Source organism: Stegastes partitus, unplaced genomic scaffold (genome assembly GCF_000690725.1).
Source record: "Stegastes partitus isolate 25-593 unplaced genomic scaffold, Stegastes_partitus-1.0.2 Scaffold300, whole genome shotgun sequence".
Classification (NCBI taxonomy): domain Eukaryota; kingdom Metazoa; phylum Chordata; class Actinopteri; family Pomacentridae; genus Stegastes; species Stegastes partitus.
This window is the reverse complement of record NW_007578031.1, coordinates 245,977-262,905: the sequence shown is the minus strand read 5'-3', so window position 1 is coordinate 262,905 and position 16,929 is coordinate 245,977. Positions and strand designations below refer to the sequence as shown.

General features: G+C 43.3%; 1 protein-coding gene across 1 annotated transcript in view; it reads right to left on the bottom strand.

Annotated features, from left to right (window-relative positions):
• LOC103358277 (neural-cadherin) overlaps nt 1-16,929 on the bottom strand; it is a 183,653-nt gene that overhangs the window by 84,902 nt on the left and 81,822 nt on the right. Inside the window, exons 3-7 of the mRNA XM_008283185.1 lie at nt 16,696-16,921; nt 12,431-12,635; nt 5,508-5,619; nt 4,102-4,351; nt 3,175-3,317 (exon numbers count right to left, since the gene is read on the bottom strand). Coding sequence (XP_008281407.1) covers nt 3,175-3,317; nt 4,102-4,351; nt 5,508-5,619; nt 12,431-12,635; nt 16,696-16,921 — 936 coding nt within the window. The remainder of the gene's footprint in view (nt 1-3,174; nt 3,318-4,101; nt 4,352-5,507; nt 5,620-12,430; nt 12,636-16,695; nt 16,922-16,929) is intronic.

Sequence of the window (16,929 nt, the reverse complement as noted above, 5' to 3'; positions counted from 1 at the left end):
ACAAAGACATCCAAACTGTTGCTGATTATTTTCCCGTCGTTTGAATAAGTGGCGTATCATTTCATCTCCACACTAAGCGCTTGCTGTGGGAGTTTCCCAGCCTCTGCATCCACGACGGCAACCGTGTAGGTAAGTATAAACAACAACCGACATACGGAGCTTTAAAACCGGCGCAGATGAAACGCCGCGCTGTGATGTCTGCGGCTTGGTGGGTCACCAACGGCAGCCGGCGAGAGAAACCCTCACATTATTCAAACTCGGGCCTAAAACAAATGTCATATTTTCCTGCGCTAACAATCACTTCCACATTAACATAACAGAGCAGCGGAGCAAACAAACAAACAAATAAGCAGCTTTGGTAGCAACATGAATAGAGACACGGAGGCTGGGAGGGAGCGAACGCATCTACATGAAAATACTTCACAACGCTTTGAAGTGACAAAGCAGAACAGCCGAACAAGCCAAAGGCCATCTGCTGCTTGACTGTGTGTGTGTGTGTGTGTGTGCATATGAGAGTGTGTAAGCGAAAAAAGAGAGAGAGAGTCTTAATATATAATATATCATTTATGTGCAAATGTTCATGTTTATATCTTTTTGTGCATTGACGGGTGTGTGTGTCTGTGTGTGTATGTGTGTGTGTGTGTGTGTGTGTGTGTGTGTGCATGTGTGTGTGTGTGAGGCAGAGCAGCGGAGCAGTGCATGCTGGGTGATAAGGTGACAGCGAGGCTTAGAGAAGCAGAAGAAGACGCACACATGCAAAGATAAACATGCAAAACATGACCGAGCATCACATTGTTGCACATGAACTTTATCTCTGGGAAAAAAAAGTCTTTCTCTGACACATGCATACGTCTGGAATTCTATTTTTGTGAGGACAATTATTGGCAGGATGCATAAAACAGCAAAAAAAAAAAAAGTCACCGAGCAGAAACAAAACAGATGCGACAGGAGAGGTCAAGAAGGTTCAATTTGAGGAAATAAAAAAGGACAAATACATGCAACGTGATTTAAAAATTCACAATTCAGTGAACAATACGAAAGCCGAGAAACGTCACAGAGGAAATAATTTAGCATCGCATCAAAAATCAATTCCACATCTGTTCGCCGCAATATCTGAGAGAATCGCGTTTTAATTGCAGACGTCTCTGAATTCCAAAACGTGACACTGTTTACGCAGCGGTGTGCCAGAAAAGCAAACTTAATACTCGTCTCGTTCGCCATATGTATGCAATGTGCTGCTTTCCACCTCCTTGCACATGCGAGACGAAATTTCTGCTTTTGGTGGAGTTCAGCCAAACGCAATAAACCCTCCTGCCGCCATGAGTCGTGCCTCCATGTGTGGAAGGTGTCTCAATTCACATATCGCTGATTATAGTGCGAATTAAATTGGCCTTTTAAACTCTCGCGTAGTTGTTCCCCTAAAGCGAGGAGCGGCTAAAACATCCCAGCTGGTCCTCACAGAGATAGACATACAAAATATTTAAATGAGCAGAACCAGTGACATGAACAGTTTGTGTGACTGGTGGTGATTCTAACCGTGCGTGTGTTCGTTTTATTTATGCATGTGTTTGTGTGTCTTCCAGGGGGGTTCACTGGCCTCGTTAATGCCACCAAGCTTTATCCCCCAAATACGGGTTACCATGGCAACAGCCGCGTTGCCGTGCGGCGTGAGTGATCTCGGTGCAGCTGTGTGTGTGTGTGCATGAGTGTAAAAGTGATTGTGTGTGTGTGTGTGTGTGTGTGCGCTAACCAACATAATCATTCCTGTGTTTTTGTCCCATTAGAGGCAGAGCTGCATGCTGATGTCGGTGCACGAATGTGTCTCAAAAACGACTTGGACGGACGTGATTGCATTCATTTTAGATCGTAACGACCTCTGACCTTGCCTCTGGCGTTATCTTCAGCACAAACTTTTTTTTTTTTTTTTGCTTTAGCTCCGCTTCCTATCTTCTCCTGTTTTCTGAGCCTGTTTTTTTTTTTTTCATTTTGTTCCGTCTAAGCACACTTTCAGAACAACTAAAGCATCAGCAGGATGTCTGCTGGGAGGATGTGACTTTTAGGAAAACGCTGAAAGGATTTCGAGAAGCAGACGACGGCGAGGCAGATGGTTACGTACTCTGGGGCACTAATGTGTTGTCCGGCGTGCGTCGCATCTCTGGTGGAACAAAGTGAGAGCAGCTGCATGTGTTTGACTTCACAAACCTCCGTTATATAGCAGATAAAGGTGAGCTATTAGTGAACAGGCTGGAAGCTTCTGGATTAACCCTCTGAACCTCAGGCAGCTACCTGGAGGGTTTTTGCTCCTCTCACATTTTTTACTTACTGTAGGCTTATTTTTTTTTCTCTCTTTCTATGGAAACAGCACAACCAGGACTATAAGTAACTCAAACATGTGTCTTGTATTAAAAATGAATGCCATATATCGTAAAAAGAGAAAAAAATAATAAAGTTGTATTTCTCTGATTGAAAAGAAAAGTTTAAAAAAACTATTAAACTGGAAAAAAATATTTTTTACGCCACATACTGTAGACAGTTTCATTTTAATTGGTTTTCATGCTCGTTTACTACCTGCTCTGTATAAACATAGCCTGCAGTTCAGCCAAGTTCAGCCACAGACTGAATTTCTGTCACGTTACTGCTGGTGAATCGCTAATGGCTCCTTCAGTACACCAAGGAGCGCTGAATTGTTTTGCTTTTTTACAGAATCTGCTGAAAACAGTTTTTTTTTGGCAAGTTTTTAAATGAGACAAGTATAACAAACTGATTTTGATTAAATATCCCAATCTCAACATTATATTTGTGTCGAAGCTCAGCAGTTCAAGGACCGCTAGGAAGTTGAAAACCTGATGATGATTTCAGTTTTTACAGGTAATTGCTCTGATAAAAGGCGCAATTTTGGCAATTATTTAAACCAAAACATGCTTTTTCAAATCCACTGGCAGGTTTTGGGGTTCAGATGGTTAGTAGAAGTTTAGGATTAGTGAAAAAATATCTAAATAATGGCCACTTGCTTCATGAGTCACCTATTAACTCTAAGCAGCAGCTCAGCTCCTCTCAAGCCCAGTGGTGCATCATTAGGGAAAGCTGTAATCACGACGAGTTTTTAAAGCTATATGATGCAAAAAATATCCATGTTTTTCTCCAAAATAACCACTTTTTGTGTCTCTCCCTCACCTTTCTGGTTGTCCAGCAGGAAGTTGCTGTCCTCGTTGCCGCCGGTGATGGCGTAGGAGACGGCGTCACCGTCTGGGTCGTTGGCGTGGACGATGGCGACCAGCGTGTCAGGACCGGCATCCTCACTGAGGAAGGTCTTATACCTGACGGAGAGGAAGTGAAAGAGAAACTCTTTACCAAACAGGGTTTAGAAAGATGGAAAGAAGAGGTCTTAATTTAAAGAAAAGAGAACAAAGAGGAAAGACAAATAAAGAAAAAGAGAGGGGAGAGAGAATAGATTAAAAACAAAAAAAGAAGGTAAAAGCAGAAAACAGAGGAGAAAAGAAGATAAGAAATACATCAAATCATCTGATGCCAAAGTGAGGAAGAAGTACAATACAAGAAATTAGAAAGTGTGAAGGAGACAGACAGAGGAGTGAGAAGAGAGGTGAAGATGAAGTGAAAACAGATGGAGAATAGCGGGAATAAAAATAGATCCTGAATTGAAAACAAACTTAATTAGCAGACTGACTCTGTGGGCGAGAGACAGACAGAGACAGAGATAGAAAGAGAGAGAACCTGGCTGCTGATGTTCATTATCATCCATCCATCCATCCATCCATCCATCCATCATCTATACACCACTTTATCCTCACTAGGGGGTCACGGGGGGCTGGAGTCTATCACAGCTGACAGACAACCAAGCACACTTACATTCACACCTACGGACAATTTAGCATCACCAATTAACCTCAACATGTTTTTGAACAGGGAGAACATGGAGACTTCAAGCAGAAAGATCCCGGGTGTCCTCACCGGGACGCAAACCGGCGACCCTCTAGCCACCTTGCAGCCCCCTCATCATCAAACAGAGTTACTTTGACAGTACAAAAACTAAAGTTAAGAAGGAAACTGTTAGAAAGGTCCAAATAAACGTCAGACTCCTACACGCTCTGGGAGAAGACGGGCGCCTCGTCGTTGCTGTTGGCGACCCGGATGCGGACGGAGGCCGTCCCGGTGCGCGGGGGCGTCCCCGCGTCCACGGCGACCACCACGAACTCGTAGATGTGATTGGGCCGCTCGTAGTCAAGGCGACGGGCGGGGCTGACCACGCCTCCCGACGTGATGTCGAAGTCGCCGCTGGGAACGAAGTAAGAGAGCTCCGAGTTGACGCCGGAGTCGCAGTCTCGGGCCAGAACTGTTGGAAGAGGAGGTGAGGATGAGGAGAAAAGTGGAGGAGAAGAAAACAGAAGAAGTGAAAAGAAAGTGTGAGAAGAGAGACAGATGATGGAGAGGGACAGATTTGAAAGAAAGAAAAGGGAGGAAGTATTAGAAAATCAGACAAGGAAAGGGGTTTAAGGAAGAGGAGAAAAAGAAAGCAGAAAGAGAGAGGAGGAAAGGGAGAGGAGGAGAGGAAAATTGGAGAAAGAGGATGACGAGGAAAAAACATGAGAAGAGGGAAGAGAAGAATAGAAAGAGATAGATGTAAAAGGGAGAAAGAGATGAAGAAGAGTGGAAAGGGAAGAACAGTATAAGGACAGAAGAGGAGGGAGAGAAGTTATGAAGAAAACAAGGCAAGGAAAGGAACAAGATAGAGGAAAGTGGACGCAGAGAGAATAAAGAGTGGTTAGGAAGTGGACAAGGAGGTGGACGAGGTGGGAAAAGGTGAAATGGGATGGTGAGAATAGAGAAAAGAGCACAAATATGGATAAACAGAAGAAAAATTTAGAGAAAACGGACAGAAATGTGGATTGAGAAGAAAGAGGAGATACACAAGAGGAGCAGTAAAGATGGTGGAAAAGTGAAAAGATGACCAAGATGAAAGGAGAGAGAGGAGAAAAGGAAAAGATTGTATAAATACATTAGTTTGTACACTGTTGAATGTATGCATGAAAGCATGTGCAGGAATGTCTATCTTTGTGAGGACAAATTGAAGTTTGAAGAGTGAGGACGCTGTTTGGAAAGTGAGGATTTTGCAGCCTTCAAAGGGCCGTTTGAGGGTTCTGATGTGGTTTTAGGGTTCAGGTTAAGGCAAGGGGTCCGGTCATGCGTTATGGTTCTCGCAAAGATAGCAGCAAAAACATGTGTGTGTGTGTGTGAGTGTGTGTGTGTGTGTGAGTGTGTGGCGCTGGCTGTCTGCCTAATAAGAGCAAAGCCTCGCTGAAGTCGGACTGTTTGATCTCCACCAGTCACCAGCAGCTATGACAGATGGCTCTGACACACACCCACACACACACACACACACACACGCTGTACATTATAACCACAGGTGTAACGTGCTGGTGTTGTGTTCGGTGACGGAGGGCAAATAGTTTAGCAGAAGCTGCTCCCTCCACAGATCGGCGATGAGTTACCTTGCAGCAGTGAGGTTCCAGGTGCGATGCTCTCAGGTATGTTGTCTCTGGTGTAGATGGAGTGGAGGAACTCTGGCGTGCAGTCGTTCTCATCTGTTATGTGGACGACCACCTGCAGGGAGCATCTCACCGTTAACGTCTCGCATTTTAATGTCAGCGCGACCCAACAGATGGATTATTTTAGAGGAAGGAAGTAGAAAATCATCTAGTTGGGGTTTGTAAAATATGACATTTGCACAACAATTTGAACGCCTATGGCTCACATTTAGGGGGACATCTCACCTGCTAGTCTTTGGATAAGCCTTCAAAATATTAGCTCATAGTCAAATCTGCTAAGTTACAGTCAGGCCTTTAATGCGCCTGATTCGACTCCACACCAGAATACGTCAGACAGAAACAGAGGCATCTTAAAGGTGATAGTAGTTTTTCTTTTTTTGGGATTGTAACCAGGCTCGGTGCAAATCAAATCATCGATTTTTTGTGTTCAATCATTTCAGAGTTTTTAATAGCATAAAATATGGATATTCATAAATATATTTGTATAATTCTAGCGTGAAACAACAAATACTTTTTCCTAAATTGCACATTGACCCACTTGTTGAAAATTAAGGCTACGTCAGATCTCAGGAATTGTTAAAAAGCAGCCTAAATGGTTTGTGTTTTTAACGACTGTGACATGCATCTACATTTGGCTCATAAATGATCAGTCGTTGACTTCTGCATTATCATATTTTTTTTGTTATTGTATGTGTCTCAAAGATGGGACTTTTCATGACGGCTTCAGTTTTTTTCCTCTCATATGTCAAGTTACTCATAATCAGACACTATGTGATCTACTTGTCCAATATTGTAGATTTTAAATCAATCATCTGACAAGTAAGACTGAAAATTACAGGAATTTATCTTTAATAGTTCGTGAGAAATCATCATCAAACATAGCCTCAAATTTCAATGTATAAAAAAATATTTCCGATAGTAATTCATAAACTAATCTAAAATTTCTTACATAGCAGCTTAAATATTCAGAGTTTATGATAAAGAAAAGTTTCAAGCAAATCAGAGATGCTCGAGCAGAAGGCCAATGATAATTTGAGATTAACCTACCAGAGTTTCCACTACAATTTATATATGAAACCCACTGTCTAGCACACAGTACGGTGTACTTATGATTTGTTTTCTTGATCTTCATTAAGCCTAAGGAGAGACCGGTACTGGTTTATTTTTATTACAGAGCAATATGGGATCTTTTTTGTGTGATCTTCTATCACTCATCCAACGGCTGTAATGATTTCAGTGTAGGAACGTATAGAACAAGCTGTGACTGAACACTGAGTAAATGAAAAAGTATTCAACTCCATCCTGACTTCTGCTTGGATTGGCCGGTCCCCAACAACAAACAGCATGTAGGCCAGCAGGCTGACATTTTAAAACTCATAACTAACATTGTTTTCACTAGTTAGATCAGGTTTACTTTTAGCTAGAATTTGTCTAAACTAAAGATCAACTGGAAGACATGCAGATTTAATCACAGACTAATACCAGCACCAACAGAAATCGGGGCTCATTACTCCTCAGAACTTGAGTCCGAATCAGCAGGTTTGGAAGTTTTGGTGCGAGCTTGCTTGGGAAGACTTTGGCTTTAGTAAACAGGAGCAGTAAATCCTGTTGTTCCAAAATAATTCATGCAAACATCATGAAGACAAATGTCTCCTGCTCGAGAAGAGAAACCCATTTCCAGCCTGTCTCTTTCTCTACGTCTCTCCTTTAAAACCTCCTAAAGCCTCGGCATCGTTGCCTCTCCGCCCCCGTTCCTGTCCAGTTCACCCACTATCCCGAGCCGCTGGAGCTCAAACCGAAACGCTATTTTCCATTCCCATAAAGCCTGATTTAACTGGTGGAGGCTGCAGACTCGACCACCTGAGCACAGATTTCCTCTGCGGTCCTGAACCTTCGACACACCCCGCGTTTCGGTAATAGCAGCAGGACGGCGGAGGGGCACGCTGAGAGGATTTAGATGCACAGCTGCTTCTGCAAACACGCGCTGAATATTTAGAAGAGTCGAGTGTAAACAGTAAGAAAATTGGTTATTATTTTCACTTCAGGCACCAACAGGTGAATATGTATGTTGTAAGCCGGAGCACTCTCAATTTAAAAAAAAAAAAAAAAAGAAATGACACAAAAGAAAGAAGCAAACAAACACCTTTTGTTACTGTATAGACAGAAAAAAAATGAAGCACAAATTGCTCTCAGGTCTGTGGTGCAAACAGTAATCACCCCGACAATAGCAATTACTTGCAGTACAATAAGCCGCTTTTATTGTATGCAGCACATGATTTGTGTGATTTCTTCTTCCCCGACAAGAAAAATGGGGGCAATTTTTGCACATCAAGTGCATCAGGAAATGTTTTAAAAGGTTTCCTCGTGTGAATGGATGGATGTTATGCATGCAGCGGATGTCACCAGTATGAAAACTGTTGACCACAACCTTTATTTCTGTTACAGATGTTGAAACAAGCTGATTTAATAAGAGATTCCATTGAAATGACTGTGACTCCACTTTCTCCCTCATACTAAGATGATGCCCTGCGTTCTGATATTTCAAAAGTTACCACCACAGGACAGACACTTTCCTAAAATCTGGCATTTATCTGATGTCTTTTCAGAGAGCAGGGAAGGCTGTCACCACGGAGATGTGTGTGATGTCGATCAAGCTGCGCACATGTGGGTCGAGTGCAGGTTAACCTGTCGCCGTCTTTGCTGCCGACGACGCGCCCAACGGGGAAAAACTGCGAGTCACCAAAAAGTCACAAGCTATGCAGATGGAAGCTACCGCAAAGAAACGCAAGAGCAGCTACAACAAAGAGCAGAAAACGACTTGCAGCAGGGTGAAGCCGGCGGAGGCTGATTCTTGGGAAGTTTTTCCTCTTTTTTCTTAGGTTCATGTGAGTCTTACAAGTTTAGTCAAGATTCACTGACTGCTAATAAGATAAAGCTTTGTACTGGGATAGAATAAGGGAATGCAATAGTGCAAGTAGAAGACTGCATTTGCTTAGCATGAGAGGAACATTGCTGTCTTACACATATATATATTTGTTAAGACCTTTACTTGAGTGAAATAGACATGATATCAAAACTACCTATTTGCATTGGTAACATGTCCCACTTTGTCCCAAACAGACATCCTCTCAGCCCCACATTTGGTTTGTTGGGACAATCTACAATCTGTCTGTGAAGATTCTCAGTCATCCAGGTCAGGGTTTTTCTCGTAGATTAATCGTAGCAACTGGACTTGCTTGAGTTCCTTGAAGACGTTCCACCTCTCATCCAAGAGGCTTCATCAGCTCTGACTGATATGAACCACAGACTGTATAAAAGATGGACGTAGCTTCCGTGACGTCACCCGTTGGTTTCTGCACTGAGAACATTAAGCCAGGGTTTTGCTACTTCCTGGTTGACATCTTGGATTTTTGGAGCCAGTGACGCAAAAATCGGGTGGAGCCATAGGAGCAGCGATTGGTCAGACGGATTGAGAGGCGGGCCCTCTCTGCCCGCCCACATTTACCGCCTTCTGCTCGCTTCTTCTGCATCGTAGCTGCCGACTGTCAATCAAGCCAGCCACGCCCCTTGCCCCGCAAAATGTTGACGATTTTTTAAAAATTCAGTGTTGATTTATTTTCAGATTGGCCACCTGATCTCTGGATTTGACCATGAAAACTAATAAGAAAAAAATCCTGAGCTGTAGGAATGCAGTGATCTGTGATCACTTCTTTTCCAATTCCAGTCTATGGGAGCCAGGGCTTTTTGGAGCCAGCAGCTAGCGGTAGGTTTTTGACACTTCCGGGTTGGCTTCATTTTTCAGGGCCGGTTGCTACGTCCATCTTCTATACAGTCTATAGTACGAAGCTGTTAATGGAGCGATGGAGGGACTTCATGTAGATGGTTTTAAAAATGTCTGATGAGGCCGAGGGAGACAGAAAAGACGGAATCTACAGTGAGATGTTAGCACTGCTGAAGAGGCTGCTCTCTACACAACTGACTAACACACACACACACACACACACACAAACACACACACACACACACACACACACGTGCAGGGCCTTTAGAGTGAATCAACCAGCCAAGCTTATAGAGCAGCTGTGGCCTTTGGGGGACGCTGGTAGTTTAGCAGCTATTCTCTGTCTGTCTCAACCATCTGGACACTGAGAGCAGGTGATAATGGATTTCTCTCGATGCGTGTGCATGTGTGAGTGTGTTAATGTGAACAGATGTAGGTATCTGCTGTGTAAAGTCTTCCGAGCCTTACCGCGGGAATAGGAGTCGGTACTTAGCGGCCAGGTTTCTGCACTTAGCACTCGGTGCTATGTGTGCATATATTCTCCACCCGCATTTAATCCATAACGCTTGCAAACTCCTTCACAAACTCACCGGAAGCATCCTGCAGCTCAAACCGAGCTGATCCCAAGCTGGTTACGTGGCGATCACTAAAAAGTTCTGAACGCAGCTTTGAAGCCTTTTTTTACTGAGTTTTCATCATGAGAGCTTCATGAGATGCTCAGCAGTATGTTTTTTTGGTTCAACGCATGCATAATGAGCACATAAGCAGAATAAACAGTAAATGAAACAGTTGCATCACGGCGTCTGAATCAGCGCCAGCACTTTCCCCTCATTTGAAATTAATGAGTTTGCATCAGAAAGCGGCTCGTTCACCAGTCGAGGGTCAACACCCGCCAATGTTTGCAAAATGTGTGCGAGTTTAAGTCGCGTAACTGTTAAAGTGGGTTTATTCTGTTTATCGAGGGGGAGGTGGGGAAGAGGTGGGGCTGTGATGCCACTTACAACACTGCGCTGACCTTCCAGTTCATACTGTAATACTTCGATGACTGCTATAGTGCCTTAAGAGCTCGAGTGTGTCATTGACGTGTGAACAACACTTTAAACGCCCGTGACTCTCCACCAGTCAGCAGCAGATGATTCATTTCAAAACACTCCAGCATGGAAAGTAATACTATTGCATTTGTATTGCCAGGATGTATGCATGTTATTTTTCAGTGGGTTTATACTGTATCTGAACCTGTAAGTCTATCAAATATTTAGAGTTTCCAGTGTTACGCAGAGCACACTAACATGAAATGCAGAGTGTAAGCAAAACACGGCTCTTACAAAATACACTTAAAGCTGATCACTTGAAGTCTAGAAATATTTTTCATTAACTTAATTGATGTCACATGTGCATTTTTACAGCAAACGCAAAACAAAAACATAATAATGAACTTGCATGTGTGTTATAAAAGAGAAAATGATATAAAGTCTTCGTCTGACTCACCAGATGTAAACTCCTGGTATAAGCCTGCCATTTATGCACTTTTCTCCTTTCCTACCATGACCTGTGTGGTACCTTTGTCAATTTTCCTTCACTACAGGGAACAACTATTACACCTTCGAGCAGGTAAATAGCAAGTTTTTTCTAAGATTTGGATCATTTTATTGGTGAATTGCCATTTTAATGACAGTGCTTTTATCCCTGTTCCACCAAAACAATTCCTATGTCATGATTTTTCAGGGGCACCATCACTGCATCCCGGGCTTTGCATCGCCTAAGACAGGGGTTGGCAACCCGCGGCCCTGAAGCCGCATGTGGCTCTTTCATCCCTCTGCTGTGGCTCCTTGTGGCTTTGGAAAATAAATAATGAGTATTTAATTTAAATTTATTTTATTTTAGCTTGTTAGTTTTTAAAATGTAATTCTAAATTTGAAGATTATGGTGATCTTGTAACCTTAAAGTTAAACGTGTTTAATTTAAGGATGCACGATATATCGGCTGATATTAGTGTTTTTTCCGTTATATTGGTATCGGTCCGATGAACAAATTTAGCCGACGTGAAAAGCCGATGATTGTCTAACATCAACGCCTTCGTCTCTACATTTGATATTGCTGCTATTTCACAGATGTTTTTTCTTAAATGGTCCTGGACTTAAATATGTTAACATATGTTTAAATATGTTTTACTTTTGTTATGCAATAAAGAAGACTATGTGGTCTAATTTGGGCTTCTTTTGAATAGTTTTCACGTTCTCACAGTGCTTACTTATACTCATTTTTCAGTGTGAACAAAAACTGAATATTGACATCGGTAATATCGGTTATCGGCGATATCAGAAATCTTAATATTGGATTTCGGTATCGACCAGAAATTTTGACATCATGCATCACTAGTTTAATTTTTTGTCGCTCAAAATATGCGTCACAACCATCGATGTGCGACACCCGCCGGCACACACAGTGTTCCCTACTTGGTAACTTTCTCGCTAAATCTGGTGACTTTCCAAATCATCTTTGCGACTTTTTTTTTTGTGTCACAAGCGACGAGCAACAAATCTAGCAATTGTTAGTGATGGCTCCTCCAGGGGTGAAACCAGCTGCTGACTAAGGATATAGACATTCAGCCACTCAATGCTCTACACTTAGATGTAAAAAAGGACAATTACTTCATCACTTCAGGAATCAACAACAATGTAGTGACACTTACTAAAGGCTCTCCTCCAAAATCCATTTTGGCGGACAACCTCCAAGTCAAACAGCTTGATCCAAATCGACCAAAAACATACATGCAGGGCTTCTGATTGCAGAACAGATCGCTAGCTACAGTCATGCAAATGTCTTGAACATGGAGTGTGTGGGATGTGAATACCTGTCAGAGCTAATTCTAGTTGAATCTTCACCACTTGTCACTGGCCTGTGAATCTATTTATGGTTGTATATGCTTATGACAATGTGGGTATCTCCTGGAGGCCATACATACATGATTACTTTGTTTGCTTTTGTGGCTGTGCTGGTATTATCCCACTGTAATATGACATGGCTAAATTTGACAGCATTTGTAAGTAAACATGTCTCTTTGTTTTCGGTTGCGTCGGCTTACCTCCGCCACGCCACTGAGGCTGGTGTCGGGCTCGGAGGCTCGGACCTGCAGGGTGTGGAGGTTGTGACCGCTCTCGTAGTCAACGCTCCTGGTGAGGCTGAGCGCACCGCTCTCTTGGTTGATGCTGAACAGATTTCCAGGATTCACCAGCAGCATGTAGGACAGACTCTTCTTCTGGAAGGAGATGGCCTGAACCACTGCAACACTGCATGAGCACAAACAGAAAAGTGGGCGTTGGAGGTGTAACGGTGATCACAACAAAGACTCTAACACTGTCATTATGCTACGTTTCTTATCAACGTTGGTAGTCATTTTCTCCTGAGTCAGACAAAAAAGATATGTGCCCAGTGCATAGACAGGTCAGGGCAATGTTTAATGTTGTTTAGCATGAATACTGCAGCAAACTGTTCACCAGACTTCGTTAACACTAGACAAAGTTGTTTATTCTCTTTAAAAATGATCGACTGTAGTTTTCTTTTTCTTGATTTTCATCCACTCTTTATCTTCATTAACTATGCATCCATCCATCCATTATCTATACACCGCTTAATCCTCACTAGGGTCATGGGGGGCTGGAGTCTATCCCAGCTGACTTAGGGTGAAGACAGGGGACACCCTGGACAGGTCACCAGTCTATCACAGGGCTACACTTAGAGACAGACAACCAAGCACACTCACATTCACACCTACAGGCAATTTAGAATCACCACTGAACCTCAACATGATTTTGGGAGGAAGCCGGAGAACCCGGAAAGAACCCACGGGGAGAACATGGAGACTCCATGCAGAATGATCCCGGGTGTCCTCACCGGGATGTGAACCGGCGACCTTCTTGCTGCGAGGCAACAGTGCTAACCACTGCTCCACCATGCCGCCCCTTCATTAACTACTGCTTCTCTTTCTTTTCCATGTTTGATATCATTTTCTAATATCTAACGTAGGTATGAGATGTTCAACAGTGTCGTGCAAATGTATTTTCAGTACTTGTTCTTCCTCTGATATGAGTCTGTTAATAGCTTAAATATATACATAAAAGTAGGAGTGGGGTTAATTATACTTTAGCTGCTTTTTTAAAAAAAATTAAATGCCATTATATTACTCTTTTTAATTTTTTAATTACTTATTTAAGTCTTGTTATCTTCATTGGTCCTATTCCTGATCCAATATTTTTGCACTGTGTGAAGCACTTCAGATTGTATGAAATGTGCTATATAAATAAACTTTCCTTGCCTGCAAAGTAAACATGACCACAGGTCAGTGGAAAGCTGCTCTACATTTCTGTTTCCAAACAGACTTATAAAGTGAAGAGGAGCTGTGACACACTGGTTGAGCTCCAGTGCTGCCTTTAAAGTCTGCTGCCTTCATGGATTATTCTGAACTCTGAAACCATCACAACCTGCTTAATCAATTTGTTTAAAACTCACACACACGCGCTCGCGCACACACACACACACACGGTCGGACACACGTGAGGACATAAAAACGCATAAAAGGGACATAATGGATGCAGAGACACACAGTAAATTCATACAGAGATACACCCACACACTCTGCTCACAGGGTGGCATGGATACTTGGATATTAATACAATGTGCTTTGCGCCAGCAGCCCTGAGGGATTCGAACACACACACAGACACACACACACTCTCCCCTTCATGTTTATCCAGACCTCGCTTTTAATAAATATTTGAATTTGCCACACTTTCAAATTCTCAGCCTCAGGCCACAGTCATACATCTGGGTCCTCTTCATCCATCCTCCCCCCCCCCCTCCATCCTTCTCCTCATCATCCCTCCATCCTCCTCCTCCTCCTCCTCCTCCCTCTCTTTCTCTCCCCCCCTCCTCCCTTCTTATATCGCCCCTCCAACTCTCTCCTCGTCCCTCAACCTCCCCTTCTTCGTTTCTTTTGTCTCGCTCTACAGGGCTCATCTTTTCATGCATCACATGACATGCAAAGCAAAGGAGCAGGCCGTGGCGACACACACACACACACACACACGCACACACACACGCACACACGCACACACACACACGCGCATACGCACAAATACCATTTCCACACTCAGTTTCTGAGGCAGTGGAATGTAAATGATGTTTCTGTAAATATGGAGGACAGAGACACAAACAGACACTTGTGTTAATAAACACCACTCACACTCATAACAGCAGATGTAATATTACAAGTACTGCTAATACCGCTGTATATATAACCCCATTAGCGACATAATTCTACACAAAATATGGGCATGAACAAAACTATTCATGCCCTGATGCCGTGCAGAAACAACACAGTCTAACAAATCTTCTGTAAAATACTGTACATGAATCTCTGCAGAGCATCTATGGAGGCATGAACAGTGTACGGCTCATTTAAGTGCAGTGCCTTTTTCACAAACCAATGCTTTGTCAGCTGTTATCACACGTGCAAGTGTGACGGTAAGTTGGTGTAAACTTCGAACTTTGAGAGCCGAGTATACGGAGAGGTAGAGTGGCGACGGGTTTGTGTGGGAAAGAAGAGATGCAAACACTGGCATGGCTAATGGAAGAAACAGATTTTGTAACGCAGCATCAAACTATCAATATAAACATGTTATTCCATCTTATCTTTTGTGTGAAAATATATTGATCCTGTAAAACACACTGCCCAGTCCTAACAAGGATACTGAAGAAATCTGCAAAACCTTGTACCATATTCAGTGATGGCATTTTAGCACATTTGATGCAAAAGTTGTTCAGTTTAATACGTGCAAAAGGTTAATACAGTCATTACAATAAACCTTCTTTTATGTTGGATAGCAAGGCTGTCGGATTGTCAAGACGGAGGTCGAGATACGAGAAGGGCTTGATGCTGGAAGGCTCATTTGTTGGTAATTATTGTTCATAGTTGTTATAATAACTAGTAGGGCTGGTCTGAATACCACTTTCTGGTCTCTGGATATTCAGGCCCAGTTAATGATGAATATCCAAATATTCGGAGCGGTTGGGGGGACACTTCCACCCTGTTGGAGCGCTCTGATGGGGTGAAAGTGGCCGGAACGCACAGGCAGTACTTGGCTGCTGATGCCAGTTAAGGAAAGCGGCTACAGTTCTATTTCCACTATCGGTGGTGGTGCCACTCCCCCGCCGCCGCCATCCATGTTTACTTCCATAAACACTGAGCACGCTCGCTGCGTGTGACGTCGTCGTGTCCTCTTCTGCACATGCGGGACACTTTTGGGTCGTATGAAGTTCACACAGCAGATCACATACAAGTCGCATTTAACTGGAAATGTGAACGAACTCACAAAAAAAAAATTTGGTTTCACAAAAAAATCCAAATTGAGCATTAAGTCCTGCAGTGTGAACGTAGCCAATCTGTGGGATTGTTCAGTCAGATAATCTGTTATCCTGATTGGTGACATAAAATGTCATGTCAGAGTCAGAATCCAAGGCTGTCGGTATGTTAAGGCTGTTTTTAATGGGTTCTGTTCGTTTTTCCTAAAAACCTGTTGGACAGCAAGGTTTAGGATTGTTAAGGGTCGGATTAACGAGTCACGACTGTATATTTAAGGTCTAACAAAGATTGGAAAAGATAGTGATTTATCAAAAACCAGAAGCTCTGTCCTGGTTGAAGACTACAACATCATATTTTGCTCGTTGGTGTTTCCATGTCAACGTCCAAAAGTGTAGCGAGAAGCGGCAGCGCTGTGTAAATAAGAAACCCACTACTGTCTTCAACAGTTTATGCAACTAAGGGCCGATCACAGTCATTTATCTAAACTAAACCTCCTGTCTAAACAGTGGAATACTTTATAGACTTTCTATTTAGTCACACATTTCTGCAGTGCTTCTGGGTGAAATTATGAAACCATTTACACAAAATTAACATCTTTCAAATTTCAGCCCTTCAGTTTTCTTAAACGCTGGTCAGTCCTGCATCACATGACAAGACCTGAGTAACTCTGACACAGACTAAACGGTTACGGCAGACGACTGGCCCGAAGCATCTCACAAACGGCGAACCGGAGACAGGGTGTTAGGAGATGTGAAAGCCTGACCTGCAGCGACTCGCAACTTGAAAGATCTGCTGCTAACATGTTGGGGACACATCCTGAAGAGGTTTTTAAGTATCCATACATCAGTGGGAGTGAGCTGTTTTCACGTGAACAGCATATTAGGCAGGTGGCACATCAGCGAACATCGCAGAGCTAGACAGTCTTTCCCTATCAGATCCGAGCACCACCTAAACTACACATAAACTCTCTGACTGCTGTGAGGACTCACGGTTGGCCAACAGGCGTGTTCTCCAGGACGTTCAGGCTGTAGGTGGAGTTGGTGAACTGCGGCGGTCGGAAGCCGGCGAGGATCGACACGGTGGCTGCTGGGCCTTTGCGACCGAGTCCGTCCACCGCCTGCACCCGCAGCCGGTACTCTTTGCTCGGGGTCAGAGGTCGCCCGGTGGTCCTGATGTCACCGGAGCGACGGTCCACCTCGAAGCAGTCCTCACCACCTTTATTA